At 34.5% G+C, this 15,123-nt stretch overlaps 2 protein-coding genes, 1 long non-coding RNA gene and 1 pseudogene across 4 annotated transcripts; 1 reads left to right on the top strand and 3 right to left on the bottom strand.

Moving 5' to 3' along the window:
• The window catches only part of LOC9299580, a 75,305-nt pseudogene that overhangs the window by 5,848 nt on the left and 54,334 nt on the right, over positions 1-15,123 (bottom strand).
• LOC9299579 (protein PHLOEM PROTEIN 2-LIKE A8) lies at positions 7-2,432 on the top strand. The gene is made up of 4 exons (XM_002865214.2): positions 7-100; positions 182-1,461; positions 1,570-1,761; positions 1,889-2,432. Exons 1-4 carry the CDS (start codon positions 80-82, stop codon positions 2,280-2,282), a joined length of 1,887 nt encoding a protein of 628 aa, XP_002865260.1. The 5' UTR covers positions 7-79; the 3' UTR covers positions 2,283-2,432.
• On the bottom strand, positions 4,536-8,997 carry LOC9301334 (disease resistance protein RPS4). Of its 2 annotated transcripts, XM_021012474.1 has the most exons (6): positions 8,443-8,997; positions 7,099-8,281; positions 6,689-7,003; positions 5,796-6,608; positions 4,943-5,681; positions 4,536-4,848 (listed from the first exon to the last, which is right to left on the bottom strand). In XM_021012474.1, the coding sequence occupies exons 1-5, from the start codon at positions 8,907-8,909 to the stop codon at positions 4,974-4,976; spliced, it is 3,486 nt and encodes a 1,161-aa protein (XP_020868133.1). In that variant the 5' UTR covers positions 8,910-8,997; the 3' UTR covers positions 4,536-4,848; positions 4,943-4,973. The 2 variants fall into 2 exon arrangements, with proteins under 2 accessions (XP_020868133.1, XP_002863502.1); XM_002863456.2 differs by having other exon boundaries at positions 4,536-5,681.
• Positions 13,193-14,616, bottom strand: LOC110224878. Its single transcript, XR_002329342.1, has 2 exons — positions 14,399-14,616; positions 13,193-13,772 (listed from the first exon to the last, which is right to left on the bottom strand). It is a non-coding gene; the product is annotated as an uncharacterized LOC110224878 (long non-coding RNA).

Raw genomic sequence — 15,123 nt, 5'->3', positions numbered from 1 at the left:
CACATTCACTAATTGTTTTAAACTCTCTCCACAAGTGGTCAATAGTTTTTTGGTGAAAGCACTGGCTTATGTAAAACAAATGCCAAGAGAGCATCAGAAGGTAATTCTCTCTCTCCCTCTCTCTTTATACTCTCCCTCCCTCACTCATATCATATTTGACTTATTTTGTATCTTCTAACAGGAACTCAACAAACCTCTGGCTTTTAGCTTCTGTGCGCCCTCACACGCGGACCAAAAGTTTACACCTTATCTGCAACCAGGATCTTCTGTGATGACACAACTAAATCCTTCTTGGAGAAACACGCTTGTGGGTTTTGCTATGCTGGTGGAAGTTTCATTTTCAGAGGCTTACAGTGATGTTACTGGTTTAGGCATACGTTGTGTTTGCAGATGGAAGAACATGGCAGGCCGCTCTCAGAGTATAGAAAGAAATTTGCATTGTTGGGCTACAGGGGAAGCTGTTCCAAAATTTCAAAAGGATCATATGTTTGTCTTCTTTGATGTCAAAATGCGTCCAAGTACCGATGAAGGATATGAGCCGGATATATTCGCTGATTTAGTTGTGTTTGAATTCTTTCCTGTCGACAGGCAGAAGAAGCGGCGTGTAGATGATAGTTGCACAGTGAAAAGATGTGGAGTCTCTGCAATTGATGCTGCAACTGGCGAAACAAGTCTTAAGATGAGTTCATCAAATTCTTTTTGGCATAGTAAAAAAGTTGAAGAAATTTCAAGAACCAGCTATGATGGTTTACAGGAGATGGATAAAGTTCTATTTCTTTACATGGCATGTTTGTTCAATGACGAGGATGTTGATTTGGTGGCACCACTTATTGCCAACATTGACATGGATGTTAGCTCTGGGATCAAGGTCTTAGCCGATAGGTCTCTCATACGTGTATCATCTAATCGGGAAATAGTTATGGATTCTTTGCCACGACGAATGGGTAAAGAAATCTTGCATACAGAATCTATGCTGCCTGGTAGCTCAAAAGACTTTGGAAAGATTGCCTCTATGGGTCTTTCTTCGCCTCACAATCAGAAATGTAATGTTTTCCTGAGGTACAGCAGACAAGATATTCAGATAAACTTCCTCGACTACTTGATTGCAGCTCTTAGAAAAAACGTAATCCCTTCATCCAAAAGATATGGGATAAAAATAACACAAGAGGTACCGGAGTCTCGATCGACGATCTCAATCATCTTGTTTACGATCAATTATGCCTCTTCAAGCTGGCTCCTGAACGAATTGGTGGAGACTGCTAAGAGCAATGAAGACGTGAGTCATATGGTGATACCAATTTTCCACCCCGATTTGGATCCCTTGGATGTTAGGGAACAGACGGGAGAATTTGGAAGGCGATTCGAAGAAACTTGCAAGAACAAAACAGAGGATGAGAAACAACAATGGCGCCGAGCTTTAACCGACATATCATCCATAGGAGAATACAATATTACATATTGGTACGTTAATTTAAGTCATTGCTTCAAATAGTTTGCATGAGTTGTTAAAATTCGTTTAGATGTCAAAATAGGGTGTTTCGTAGTTCTCTCACTTCTATCATATGACAGTGATAGCTCTGATGAAGAATTCATAAAATCGATGGTCAAAGAGGTTAAAGATTTAATGGCGAGGATCCGAATTAAGGGAAAACCATCAAGAGAAGTAATTAGTCAAGGAGTTGTGTTTGTTGTCCCTGCAAGGCGCCTCGATATCACTCATTCCGAGAATCCTAATTTATGGACATGGGGTTATGTACAAAGGTAAGCTATTACATTTTACTCAAAATCATAAAGAAAAAAATGTATAATGCAAGTTGGAAATTTTGTTTTTTCACTAGAGGGGTTAAGGTTAAACTATAAACTAAAATAAGGTTTGATTATGTTTCAGTGAAGCAGACATTGAAATCGCAATGCTGAATAAAATATACTGGCTACAAATAAAGGGATATTTTGTCACGAGGGAACTAACTCCAGGAACAAAGTACAAGGTGGTGTTTATGATATACTTAGATGATACAGCATCCGGGTGGGAGGAGCCAGTGACCCTAAATTTGAAGCTGAAACATCGCGATGGAAGCCAGAGTATACAAGAGTCGACTTTGTGTTTAAATGACTACATATACAACAATTGGGTTGATATTCAAGCTGGAGAGTTTGAGGCACTGCCAGAGAACGTGGTGGAGATCTTCTTCTCTTTGCATCAATATGAGTACTCTAACCGGAAGAGTGGGCTCTTGGTCAAAGGTGTCACAATTCGTCCAACGGACCAAGTCATTATATGAATGGAGAAGAATATTGGATCAGGTTAGAAGAGAAGAAAATGGATTGCATAGGATTATCTTTCTATATATCATTCCTTATAAGAAACTTGGATTATTAGTAACGAACAAGTAAAATAAGAGAATTCCATCATCTATATATACATTTTTGGATGACTTTTAGCAAATAAATCCTGGAGTTGGAATGTATTTACGGATGAATGCCATTGGTATTAATTATTTAAATTTGAAAAATATTAATTAAAGATATTACCAACACGATTTCGAGAATCATAAATTCATATCTTCCTTAATTTTCTGAGTCATTAATGTGATAATCTTTAGGAAATATTTCTCTGTAAAAAAAAAATCCACATTAATGAAGGCATTAAAATCGACACTAACAATTAAATTATTTAGATATTCAATTATTTTAAGATTCTTATATCTTATTTGATATTTTTTTTAATATCTCATTCTTTAATTACTGCGTTTAGAATTTATTGGTTGTTACCTATTTTTTGGTGAAATTTATTGGTTGTTACTTAATAAGTAATTATGGTGCGTTTATTTTAGTTAATATCTAATTTAAAGGATTTGTTTTCTTTTATTATTAATAAACGAATAACATGTATAGAAATAAAAGATTTTTCTTGCGACTCCATAATAAAAAATATTAAACTCTTATTTTCTACATTTCTTACACATAATATCCTCTTATTCAATAACAAAAAATATATATTGCATATTTTTAAAAATATTTATAATATTTAAATTATATAAAAAGTTTGTAATATTAATATTTTTCAACTCTATACAAATTTAATATATATGTATATATATCTTATGGGAACCATTTAAAAGAAATTTTTAAATTGACTTGAATTATATAGCTTTTAAATAAAAGTATTATTAAAAAGAAAAATAACTAAATGATGTTTAATTTCACGGGACGGGTAATATGATGGGACGGGTTTGGGTTGATATTTATAAAAGATACTATACCACGGGTGAAATCCTAAAATTAACAATCAAAATAATCTATCAAACAAATTACATTTTGATTTTTTTAAGAAAATATAGCCCCGCGGTGTACCGCGGGTTAAAATCTAGTTTATACGTATAAGCAGATTATTTTTCTCGGGTTTCAAATAAACTTTTCCGCAAGTGGATTTTGTTCATAAGAAAACCAACCAAAACATGTTTTCTTCTGGAACATGCTCTTTATGAAACTTTGTTTTGTATCACAAGAATCTATAACAAGCTTTTCTTCCCCAAATATTAAGAAATCATCAGGCCACTACTTCAGCCCTTTCTTCTGACACATTAGATGGAAATCTTGCAGATATATAATAGTAGCAAGGATTCTGATCATATTCTTGCTTATTTTCAAGAATCGCCTTAACCAGGCATTCCGTACAACCTCATCAGCAAGTATATACTGATCTCTGCATAGGAAAAGCATTAGAATAAACTGAAGTACCAAACAAAATTTTCCATTATTCGAAAATGTTAACAAGGGTTTTTAGTTGACACTTGACAGCGGTAGTGGTGGATTTTCCTGCAACACAATGTCAATGCTCGTCCTGGAATCAGAGTCCATCCATTGTCACCAAACACACCCTTCAGGGATTTAACATCGTCCGTGTCCACGTTCTAGAAGATGGGAATCATGACCACAAGTTTTTCCTTATCTGCGCGTTCCATGATCTTCACAAGCTCAGCCAAGCGCCAATATGAATCAGTGTACATGACCGAGAAGATCAAAAGCGTAATCCTAGATTTCTCAATACTCTTGAAAAAACTGTTTAGATTTGTACTCTCCCGATAAGAGACTGCAGTTCTGGAATGTAGGTAGACTGAACTTCAAGGACATTTTCCCCAATAAACAAGATTGAGTTCTTTATCTAGTAAGGTAAAAAAAAAAAAAATCTGAATTCATAGAGAGCCTCAGATACCTAGCTGATCTGTATTTAAAGAAATATTGCTGGTTAAGGCATCTTTTGAAACTGAAATCTCTTCAATAACTGATTCTCTCTGGCTGCAGTGTTTTCCAAACATTGATGAGGACATGGAACACTTAAAGAGGTTTTTCTTATGGAACAGAGACCTTACCTGTACTTCAGTTTGAGAGCTGGAAGATGACAACATAGAAGCTAGACTTCAAACGACGGTTGCAGAGCTCGACAGAAATAGATGGATTAGAACAATGTTCACGCGAAAGAAAGATGACCATTTCAGATTATCAGTTTGAGAAAGAATTGTGAAAAAAATATTTCTTTATTCAACCGTAAAAAAGAGTCTTACAAAGAATTGATAACCAAACAAGACCATGAAATTAACTTGAACCGGCAACAACAAATTAAGATCTCTAATAAATGATTACCTTTCTGCTCTGCAACTTGACATGAAATCTTGTGAACACTGAATTCAAAATAAAGTAAATTGATGGTAAAAGAGAAGCTTTTGTAAACAAAAACCCTCTGCCAAAAAGGGTCTTTTGGCTGAAGCAGATGCTTTAGCATTACATAGGAAAAAGAACACCAACTGCTCCAGAAAGATTTGCTCCACCCATGACATATGTATCCCTCTATAAAAATACGCCATCAAGAAATTACTAATGTACAGTCTTCTTTATTAATTACTCCTTGGTGTTTTCTGTTTTGTGTAAGAATATGGTTCACCTGAAACATGATCATTCCACCTTGGAGATTTTCAACCATTTGCTTGGAGATCTCCCATTCTTGGAGTTACACTTGCACCACAAGTATGAGTGTCACTAGACATTTTCACACCTTCTGTTTTTCCGTTTCTTCTTTGGTCGTCTATCATGAATTCTTTATCTTTTAGTTTTCTTTTCTCCTCCTTCATCCCATGTTGAGGTTCTTGAAAGTTTACTTCAACAGGCATATCATACTTTGCTTCATGAGAACTGTTTCTGTTGTTATCTTTTGCATAAACCAAACTTAAGCCGCACCTCAACACCGTGAATTTTCCTATCTCACTTGTACCACCAGTCACATTAAACTCAAGAGAGGCTTCAGTAAAATTGCATTTATCAGAGTTCTCATCTTCGAGACACCTTATCGTATGTGGGCAAGTAATGTAGGCTATAAAAACATGATCTGACTCAATCTTGTCTTCCTTGTCTCCCTCCCAACTTCCTACCTGGCAAGTAAAGGGGATCCAAGACTTTTCTTGAACTTTTATCGTAAAGGTGCATGCCACCGAGAAGCTGCTGATTTGAGTTTGGCCAGCAGGAAATGAGACTACAGCACATAGAGCTATCCCAGAAAGGCTCTTGTCATGCCAATGTGGGAGGAGTTTTCGTTGCATCAGAGATCCTCTTTCTTCATGAGAAAACCACGAAGGCACCTCACATCCAGGAAAGCAAGTGGTGAACAAAGCCTCTGAACTAAAACCCTGCAACATTATAGAAAAGGAAAATCATAAATTGTGGAGTTTCCTTTTTATATAAGAATTAAAGAGAGGGATACAGAGAGCCACATGGAGAGAGAATTAGATATAGAGAGAGACCTCATTGTAGTGTTTACGAGCATCTGATAGAAACTGGCATTTACTTTGAGCAAACGATGTGATTTCATCCATTGCAGCTTGCTCCAGGTTATCACAGTTGGTGAAATTGAAAGTGCAACGGTTCTGCACGGTCGGCATGATACGGGCGAGCGGTTTTGCGACAGTATTCAGTGAGCTACAGCCGTGTGCATCTAAGTACTGAAGATTTGGTGGCAACTCTGGAATAGATGTAAGCTTCTTACAATACTTCAAATCCAGCCGTGTTAATTGAGAAAGTTGATTGATGCCAGCTGGAAGGTAGCTGAGATTATCATTTCTGCTTAAGCATAAATACTGCACTGAGGGTAACTGTGGCATGGTTTTGATGGACGTCCCATCCAGAAGTAAAAATTTTAAAGAGCTCTTGTTGATTTCTGAAAATTCCTTGAGCTTTAAACAACCAGAGAGTACCAGTTTTTGAAGAGATTTCAGCTCACCGACAAAGGTTGGGATATTCTTCAGCTTTTGACAGTCTTTCATATTCAATGAGACAAGTCTCTGGAGGTTCACCAAGTTATCAGGAAGTTGACTTATTGCTGTTCCGTCCAAGTATAAAGCTTCTAGATTTTCTGGAATTAAAGGAAATTCCTTGAAGTTTGAGCAGCCGCTGAGGGTGAGAGTTTTAAGAGATTTCGAATTCACATCTCCAAGAGATTTGAGACTTGTGCACCCTTCAAGGTTCAACACTTGAAGATTTTGAGCCTTTGATAATCCTGACAAGCTGCACAACTTACTTGAGTGATTGAGATCGACCCATTTTAAGACTGGTATATCCTGTGGCAACAAAACATTTACCCGACAATCAGAAAAAACTACGTAGGTTGATAAAACGCAAACATGCTACAAAAACACACCTTGTCACCCTCCCAAAGTTGTTTAATCTCACTGTAGGGCAGCTTAAGGTCGACGAGATTATTTGGATAGAAATCGTTTGGAAGTTTCTCCAATGGGAATTTTAGCCAGTGGAGGCATCGGACCTCTTTCAATGTCAGCATAAGTCCATCAAGGATGTTTATTTTATTATTGGTTTTACATTTGTGTGGACAATGAGAATTGTAGAACTTGAGATACCGAAGTTTAGTCATACATTTGAAGTGATCTTTGTCTAAGCTTGTTTCGCCTTTGACTTCAGACAAATCTAGGAAAATACCTCTGACATTGGCAGCTCTCTGGTAAGGAATGAAAACAATAACGGACACACATTAGCAAGGATAAACAAAGTAAGCTTTTACCAATAAAAAGCTAGAGAAACTTATGGTCTCACCATCTTATTTTGCAGTACATCAACATCGCCTCCCCTGATAAGCTCTTTATGGTGCCACAGCCTCCGTTCTCTGCTACAAGTGGATGCTTTAGAATCAAGTTCCCTGGCAAATGTATAGAGTAGATCATGCATTTCCACTCGGCCGTCACAAGTATTAATCAGGCACTTATCTGCGAGAGCTTTTACTGCATTCATTGCTTCAGCAGATCCAAGGTCAGATGAAGCCAGTAAACTTTCTACATAATCCACATCCTCCGATCTGAAACAGGCTATGTCGAGAAAGGCGTCTTTTTGCCCTGGACTCAATTCTTCATAACTTACTTGCAAGACACTTCCAATATAAGGGCTGGGACTTTTAGCGAGTAACTTCAGTTTTTCTTCCCACGTGGTCCTTTCTTTCCCACAAAGTTCTATTCCCAATATTTTGAGAGCTAGTGGATGGCCTTTTGCATAATGAACGAAATCTTCTGACATCTTGTTGAAATCTCCCTTGGGAGGAGTGGCTCTATTACTATTAAAGGCATGATAGTGAAAAAGATCCATGCCGTCTTGGTGGTTCAATTGCCGGACAACGTAAGTATCCTGAACCAGACCCTTTAGTAAGGACATGTCGTTTGTTGCAATGACAATCCTGCTCCCTTCACTAATCCAATCGCGTCTCCGGAAAAGAGCGTCTATTTGTTCACTTTTACTAACATCATCAAGAATCACAAGAACTCTCCGTTCGAGCAGTTGATCCTTGTACTTTCTGTAGGGGTCTTCATCATCATCTATCTCAGGATCTTTCAATGATGGTAGTAACTCTCCTAAGAGCATTTGCGGCAGGGAATCCAAGCCAGGGTCATTTGAGTTTTCACGGATTTGATCGATAAATGCCCGGCTGTTAAACTTACGCTGCCACAAGTCGAAGAGCTCTTTCAGCAGTGTTGTTTTACCAATTCCGGGCATCCCTACAACTCCGATGATGCGAGTTCCCTTGTATCTATCAACATCCAACTTCTCTTCCAAATCCTTCAGACGCTGTTTGTTTCCAAAAGTCTTATGCTTTTCTTTTCCTGAGAAAGTTACAGTGTTACTGTTTTCTAAAGGAACCACAGAGGCCTTTTGGCTTTCCTCCGATGGAAACTTGTACAGCACTTTCTTAACATCCTCCACAATTTTTTTGATTATTTCGCTCTCGGAGCTGCAATACGGGTGAGTAAAATAATTAAAGAACAATATGAGATCATGACCTTCCAGATGTCCGATGAAAGGTTTCTTACATCTTTCTACAATTGTAATCACTAGTGTTCTACAGCATGGAGCTATTGGTAAATTTTCAACAACTTGAGCAAAATCAGTTACCTTCTCTCATTGACAATGATGCCCATTATACCAGGAATAACATTCAAAGCTTCCTCCCACTCCTTTTTCTTCTCATCATCCTTAGGCAGACTCCTAAAACTATCACCAAATTCTCCCATCAAATATCTAACCGTCGATGGCTCCACCTTGTAGAAGATGGGAATAGCCACGAGTTTGCCTTCCTTCTCACAATTCCTGATCTTCGTCAACTCTTCCAAACACCAAAATGACTCAGTGTACTTGCCGGAGAATATTGCTAGAGCGATTCTCGACTGCTCTATCCTCGTCAGTAGAATTTCTATGGGTTGGCCTCTGTCTTCATAGTCGTCGTAAACGAAATTAATTTTATGTTTTTTGAAGGCTTCGACGAGATGGCTGACGAATCCAAAGCGTATATCCGCCCCACGAAAATTGATGAACACTAGATGTTGCGGGGGCCGTTCTTCGACCGTGGATGATCCGGCCATGGCTGAAAACTATCGGGTCTGATTGGGTTTGTTTCGAGATAACTTTAGACTTTAGAGACCCATGGCACAATTACAAGTTGACCCGCAACTCTCGTCTAAACTCTAAAGTCTTGGTATATACTTGTCATTGATGTGTTGATTATTATTATATTAACTAGATAAAGGCCGCCTAAAAAGGCGGGTGTAAGATATAAATGTAAATTTTTAACGATAATATTTGAATTTTGCAATACAGTTTAACTATCTATTTCATCATACTAAACTCGATTATAATTCTACACACTTCATCTTTAAGTTATAACAATTTTATATCAAAATAATATTTATATCAGATCAAATATATATCTTAGTTAATATTAAAAATAATTAACAACTAACAAAATATAATTAATAAAAAAACAGAAATCCACAAAAATATTTGAAAAACAAACATTGTTTAAAATATAATTCTTTTTATATATGGCGTAATCTAGTAAGTTAATTTTACCTCATGCAAACTAATTTTAAATGAGTTAAAATTAAACAAAAAATACTAACTTCTCATTAAGTATTGAAAAGTCAATCCTATAAGGTATTTTTCCCAAAACAATTTTTGTTTTCATTTATGACTACATGCGTTGAAATTCTTAGAATAAAACATAAGTATAAGCTTGTGGTAATACATCAAAGGATGCAAGCCCCTCCATCATAGGATGCGTTAAAATTCTTAGAATAAAACATAAGTATTCAAAAATTTATTCTCATAAGCTCATTAATTTGTTTTAAAAAATTTCACGAATGAAAACACTATATTACAATGATACATACAATTTGATCCAACTAAATTAATGATAAATAAATTATATTGTTATTTTAAACTTCAATGGCCTTTTTAATTAGTTATTATCCACACTAATTTTTTTTTAAAAAAAATTAATATTTGCTAAATTAAATTGACCAATAGCACATGTAAAAACAAATTTGTTAATTTTCCTTTTGGTTAAGAAAAATAATATTTTTTAGATATAGACATATAAATTAGTATATATAAATTTGTTTCCTTTTCTAGTTTTTCTATTTCCTAAAAAAAAAAAAGTTAACTCTTTTCGAACACATGTCAACATCTGATCAATAGACGTGACACGTGGCACAATCCTATAAGTTACTAACTTTGAAAATCATACTTTATATAATAAAATGTGTTGCCAACTTGCCATATATAAAATTTGATCGGTTCCTCCTCTACTATACACAAACGCTACTTTTACGGACATTTGCGGTTGTTAATATTTATAGCATACTATAAAAATCGCTTCAAATTGTTCCGCACTGCTTTAGATATTTCGAAATCGCTGAATTCCAAAAATATTTCATGCAAGTGTTTTAGTTGTTAAAAAAAAAAAGTTTTCGTTTAGTTGCTCAATGAAAACTTAAGCATAGAAATAAAACAATTCCATATATCCTAATTAACCACATGATCACGCCTTGCACCACATTATCCAAAGGCGACTTCTTCTTTGTTCTTTAAAAACAATTTAAAAAAATAGTCTTTGAATAGTTGTCTATTAAAAATTAACCAGAAAATATATATTTGTGTGAGTTTTAACGACATGATTATCCATAGCTGGTGAAGATCATATAACAAAAAAAAAGAAATTTCATAAAAATTTACTTACTATTTAACCATTATCAAAAGGAAATTTCATAAAAATCACAAATACATCAGTTGTGTTTAAGACCGTCAAGCCCGTAAAAACGAAGATTCTTATTGTTTCCAAACAAAATTCTATTACTTATCTAGGATTTCAATGGCAATGTTTGTTTTCGTGCTTTGTACTTGACATTACTATAAATAATCTTATATTATATGATAAAAAAAAAAAACTTCTCATTTTTATTTGAAATTAAAAAAACAAGTCTTTGTTTTAAAAGAAAAATGTTTTCGTTTATTTGCTCAATGAAAACTTAACCATAGAAATAAAAACAATTCCATGCATCCTAATTAACCACATGATCATGCCTTGCACCACATTATCCAAAGACGACTTCTTCTTTGTTCTTTAAAAATAATTTAAAAAAAAAAGTCTTTGTTTAGTTGTCTATTAAAAATTAACCAGAAAATATAAATTTCCATGGGTTTTAACGACATAATTATCCATAGCTGGTGAAGATCATATAACAAAAAGGAAATTTCATAAAAATTTACTTACTATTTAACCATTATCAAAAGAAAATTTCATAAAAATCATAACTGCATCAATTGTGTTTAAGCCAGTCAAGCCCGTAAAAACGAAGATTCCTTTTGTTTCCAAACAAAATTCTATTACTTATCTAGGATTTCGATGGCAATGTTTGTTTCCGTGCTTTGTACTTCACATGACTATAAATAATCTTATATCATATGATAAAATAAAAAACTTCTCATTTTTATTTGAAATTAAAAAAAAAGTCTTTATCGTAAAAAAAAGAACGTTTTCGTTTATTTGCTCAATGAAAACTTAACCATAGAAATTAAAACAATTCCATGTATCCTAATTAACCACATGATCATGCTTTGCACCACATTATCCAAAGGCGACTTCTTCTCTGTTCTTTAAAAACAATTTTTTTCTAAAAAGTCTTTGTATAGTTGTCTATTACAAAGTAACCAGAAAATAGAAATTTCTATGAGTTTTAACGACATGATTATCTATAGCTGGTAAAGATCATATAACAAAAAGGAAATTTCATAAAAAAAAATTTACTTACTATTTAACCATTATCAAAAGGCGATTTGTTGCTCTTTGAAAACAATTAAAAAAAAAAGTCTTTGTTTAGTTGTCTATTAAAAATTAACCATGAAATAAAAATTTCCATCTGTTTTAACGACATGAATATCCATAGCTGGTGAAGATATCATTTAACAAAAAGGAAATTTCATAAATTACTTACTATTTAGCCATTTTTACTAAAATACATGAATTAATTACATTTTCATCACTTATCTAGAGCTTTTTCTAATGTTCTAATGTATATTAAAAGTTGACAAGAAGTAACTTTTATTATATATTTTTTATTATTTTGAAATAAAAATAATAATATTTAAAAAAATGCTGCTTGTAGGTGACATCCTATACTATAGTCGCTCAACTAGAATCATCCTGTACTATTATCCTCTACCCAATTCACCATATACTAACTAAAATCTTCCCAATTCGACCTAATCTTCTAATTTCTACCTATTTCAACAAATTCAATCAATCCACTTAATTGCGTTTAAAAATCATAATATCGCGATTACTATACCGCGATTATATTAAACCGAGTTTAAAACCCATAACTCGAATTGAAACCTTCTTTCTGAGTAAGAGGTTTGCTATTTCTGGTTTTAAACCCAAATCGAATTGGGGAAAAAATTAGAAATTAGGGTTCTTTCACGCCTTCTTCTTCTTCTCTGCTTCTTCTCTCTGCTTCTTCTTCTTCTTCTCTTCATTTCGCGAATGTCTCTTATTTCTTGATACCGAGAGTTGATTTGAACCATGAGCGAGTTATCTTCAGCTCATGTTTTTTTTTCTTTTGCTTATGTGTATATTCTCAATTCCACCTACTTGATTTGTAGGTTATGAAGAAGGAGCAGTAAATAAAAAAGCGTTTTCAATGGCATATTGGTGTATAGAGAAAACTGCTTGGAGTCTAATGTTTCTTCAGCACAAATTCCGTATCCTGATTGTTATGATCATTGAACACTTGTGTAACAGAAAATGCGAACCCAGATGCCATTTTTTGAACTCGTAATCTCTTTCTGACTGCATAGGTGTTTATGTTTTCTTTTCTGACTGAAGACTAATAAAACGTTGTTCAATGGTAAGTCAAAACACTTTATAGTGCTTTGGTGGTTACCGTTTTTTGACACTTTACAGACTTTCTATCTATTTATTCACTCTTTGAATCAAACAAACTGAAGCAACGAACCAAAGATCCTAGATCAATCCAGCTCCACTTAACAACTTCACTGCTTTGTAAGTGAAACAATTCTATTCACATAATGAACACTTCTTCTTTTAAACTGGAGCAAAACACTGTTTTATACATCAATGCTACGTCACATACTGTTTGATACAAGACACTGTTTTATACATCAATGCTAAGTCACACATTGTTTTGTGATGTTTTGTAATGAAAGTTGCATTGAAAATCAAAAAGAAGCAAAAGCAAAACACAACCAATTTAGTTTAAAAGCTCCAAATTAATTTAGTCTAAACAGCAAAAACACAGCAGATTTAGTCTTAAACCAACACAGATCCGAATTTAGCTAAAAACAAAACACATCTGAATGGAAAATAATGTTGTTGACATCTAATCTAAAAGCAAGTCTAAAAAACCAGACAACACATGCAACTGCCATTTACCATAGAACAGAACCAAACTACTCTTGTGTTGCTTGAGACGGTTGTGTGATTGAGATCGTCTCCTGACCTTGAGTCTTCTTATCCTTCTTAGTCTTATTCGGCTTCTTAGTCTTTATCTCCTTCTCCTTAGCCTTATTGTCTTTCTTAGCTTTCTTTGCTTCAGTTTGAAGCTAATACCAAAAGTAGTCAGTAAAAACTTAAAACCTAGTTAAGATGAAGTTAAGAAACGCAAAACAGAATCCGTCACTGAAACGCAAAAACTTCACTCTCCACAACTTAAAACCTAGTTAAGATGAAGTTAAGAAACGCAAAACAGAATCCGTCACTGAAACGCAAAAACTTCACTCTCCACAACTTAAAACCTAGTTAAGATGAAGTTAAGAAACGCAAAACTTCAATTTGCGACTCAATCTCGGATCTGTCACTCTCCACATCACTGTTGGATATGTCCCTCTCATCAACACTCCCATTCTCACTCTCTGATTGCGAACCGTCACTACCATTTGAAAAAAAAAAACATCATCATCTCTCTGTTATATCCAAAGTATAAACATACTCCAAGTATTTGCATTTCAACCAGTAACAAAAAAAAAAAAAAAAAAAGCTATGTAGTATTGATTTTGATTGCTCAAGTTGTTGTAAGACTAAGTCCTCTGTAATCGAGTCCAATTTCAATTTGATTTAGATTAGAAAAACCACATGTGCACCATGAAGCTGCACGAGCACAATGGGAATTAGAATCTTTATTTTTCAATGAGAAAAATAAAAAAGACAAGAAATAGAGAAACAGAAGCCTGTAAAGTTTCCGAACAAACATTTAATTCAAAGAACAAAACCAAAACTCTTACGAGCACCAAGACTCTTACGAACAAAACCAAAACTCTTACAAACATTTAATTCAAAACAAAAACCAAAACATCATCATCAAGATCACACGTCTTAATGAGCTAACATGTCTGATCAAAAACAGAGATGCTGATTTTTACGAGCACCAAGATGAGAGATTTTGCAGCTAATGAACAAAAAGTATTCAGAAACAACTTATCACCCATATTCCCACAAATTTCAAAAATAAACAACTTCAACTTTTATAACTGAATCGATAACAAGAGAGAAACTTACGACATCTTTGTAACGTTAGCAGAATCGATATATATGCTTGGAGACAACGAGGAAGAAGAAGAAGAAGAAGAAGAAGAGAAGAAGAAGAAGGCGAGTCGCGTGGTCGATTTGGGTTTAAGACATCTTTGTTGGGTTAGCAAAATCGATATGCCTGGAGACGACGAGGAAGAAGAAGAAGAAGAAAAAAAAGCAGAGAGAAGAAGCAGAGAAGAAGAAGAAGGCGCGGTCTCGAGAAAGAAGAAAACCTTATTTCTCATTTTTCCCCAATTCGATTTGGGTTTAAAACCAGAAATCGCAAAACCTCTTACTCAGAAAGAAGGTTTCAATTCGGGTTATGGGTTTTAAATTCGATTTAATATAATCGCGGTACAGTAATCGCGATATTATGATTTTTAAACGCAATTAAGTGGATTGATTGAATTTGTTGAAATAAGTAGAAATAAGTAGAAATAAGAAGATTAGGTCGATTTGGGAAGATTTTAGTTAGTATAGGGTGAATTGGGTAGAATACAATAGTATAGGGTGATTCTAGTTGAGTGACTATAGTATAGAATGTCACCTACATGCAGCCCTTAAAAAAACAATTGAAGTTGTAACTACTTTTTATTAAGGATATCAATCATATCCTTGATTGTCTCATTATCTTTGATTGCTTATGTCAAGGGTTCATATATGTAATATCGTATATACTCTCATTGATTACATTTGTGTACCCTAGCTCACTC

The sequence above is a fragment of the Arabidopsis lyrata genome (assembly GCF_000004255.2).
Source record: "Arabidopsis lyrata subsp. lyrata unplaced genomic scaffold ARALYscaffold_8, whole genome shotgun sequence".
Lineage (NCBI taxonomy): Eukaryota > Viridiplantae > Streptophyta > Magnoliopsida > Brassicales > Brassicaceae > Arabidopsis > Arabidopsis lyrata.
Note: the sequence above shows the minus strand (reverse complement) of the source record. Positions and strands in the feature narration are given on the sequence as shown.

Excerpts from the sequence above, each read along its gene's own strand:
- LOC9299579 (XM_002865214.2), top strand. The coding sequence starts at position 80 with ATGCCAAGAGAGCATCAGAAG. Across the intron at positions 101-181 it reads TGCCAAGAGAGCATCAGAAG|GAACTCAACAAACCTCTGGC; the intron begins GTAATTCTCTCT and ends ATCTTCTAACAG. Across the intron at positions 1,762-1,888 it reads ACATGGGGTTATGTACAAAG|TGAAGCAGACATTGAAATCG; the intron begins GTAAGCTATTAC and ends ATTATGTTTCAG.
- LOC9301334 (XM_002863456.2), bottom strand. The coding sequence starts at position 8,909 with ATGGCCGGATCATCCACGGTCGAAGAACGGCCCCCGCAACATCTAGTG. Across the intron at positions 6,609-6,688 it reads AACTTTGGGAGGGTGACAAG|GATATACCAGTCTTAAAATG; the intron begins GTGTGTTTTTGT and ends TTGTTGCCACAG. Across the intron at positions 5,682-5,795 it reads CTCGTAAACACTACAATGAG|GGTTTTAGTTCAGAGGCTTT; the intron begins GTCTCTCTCTAT and ends ATAATGTTGCAG.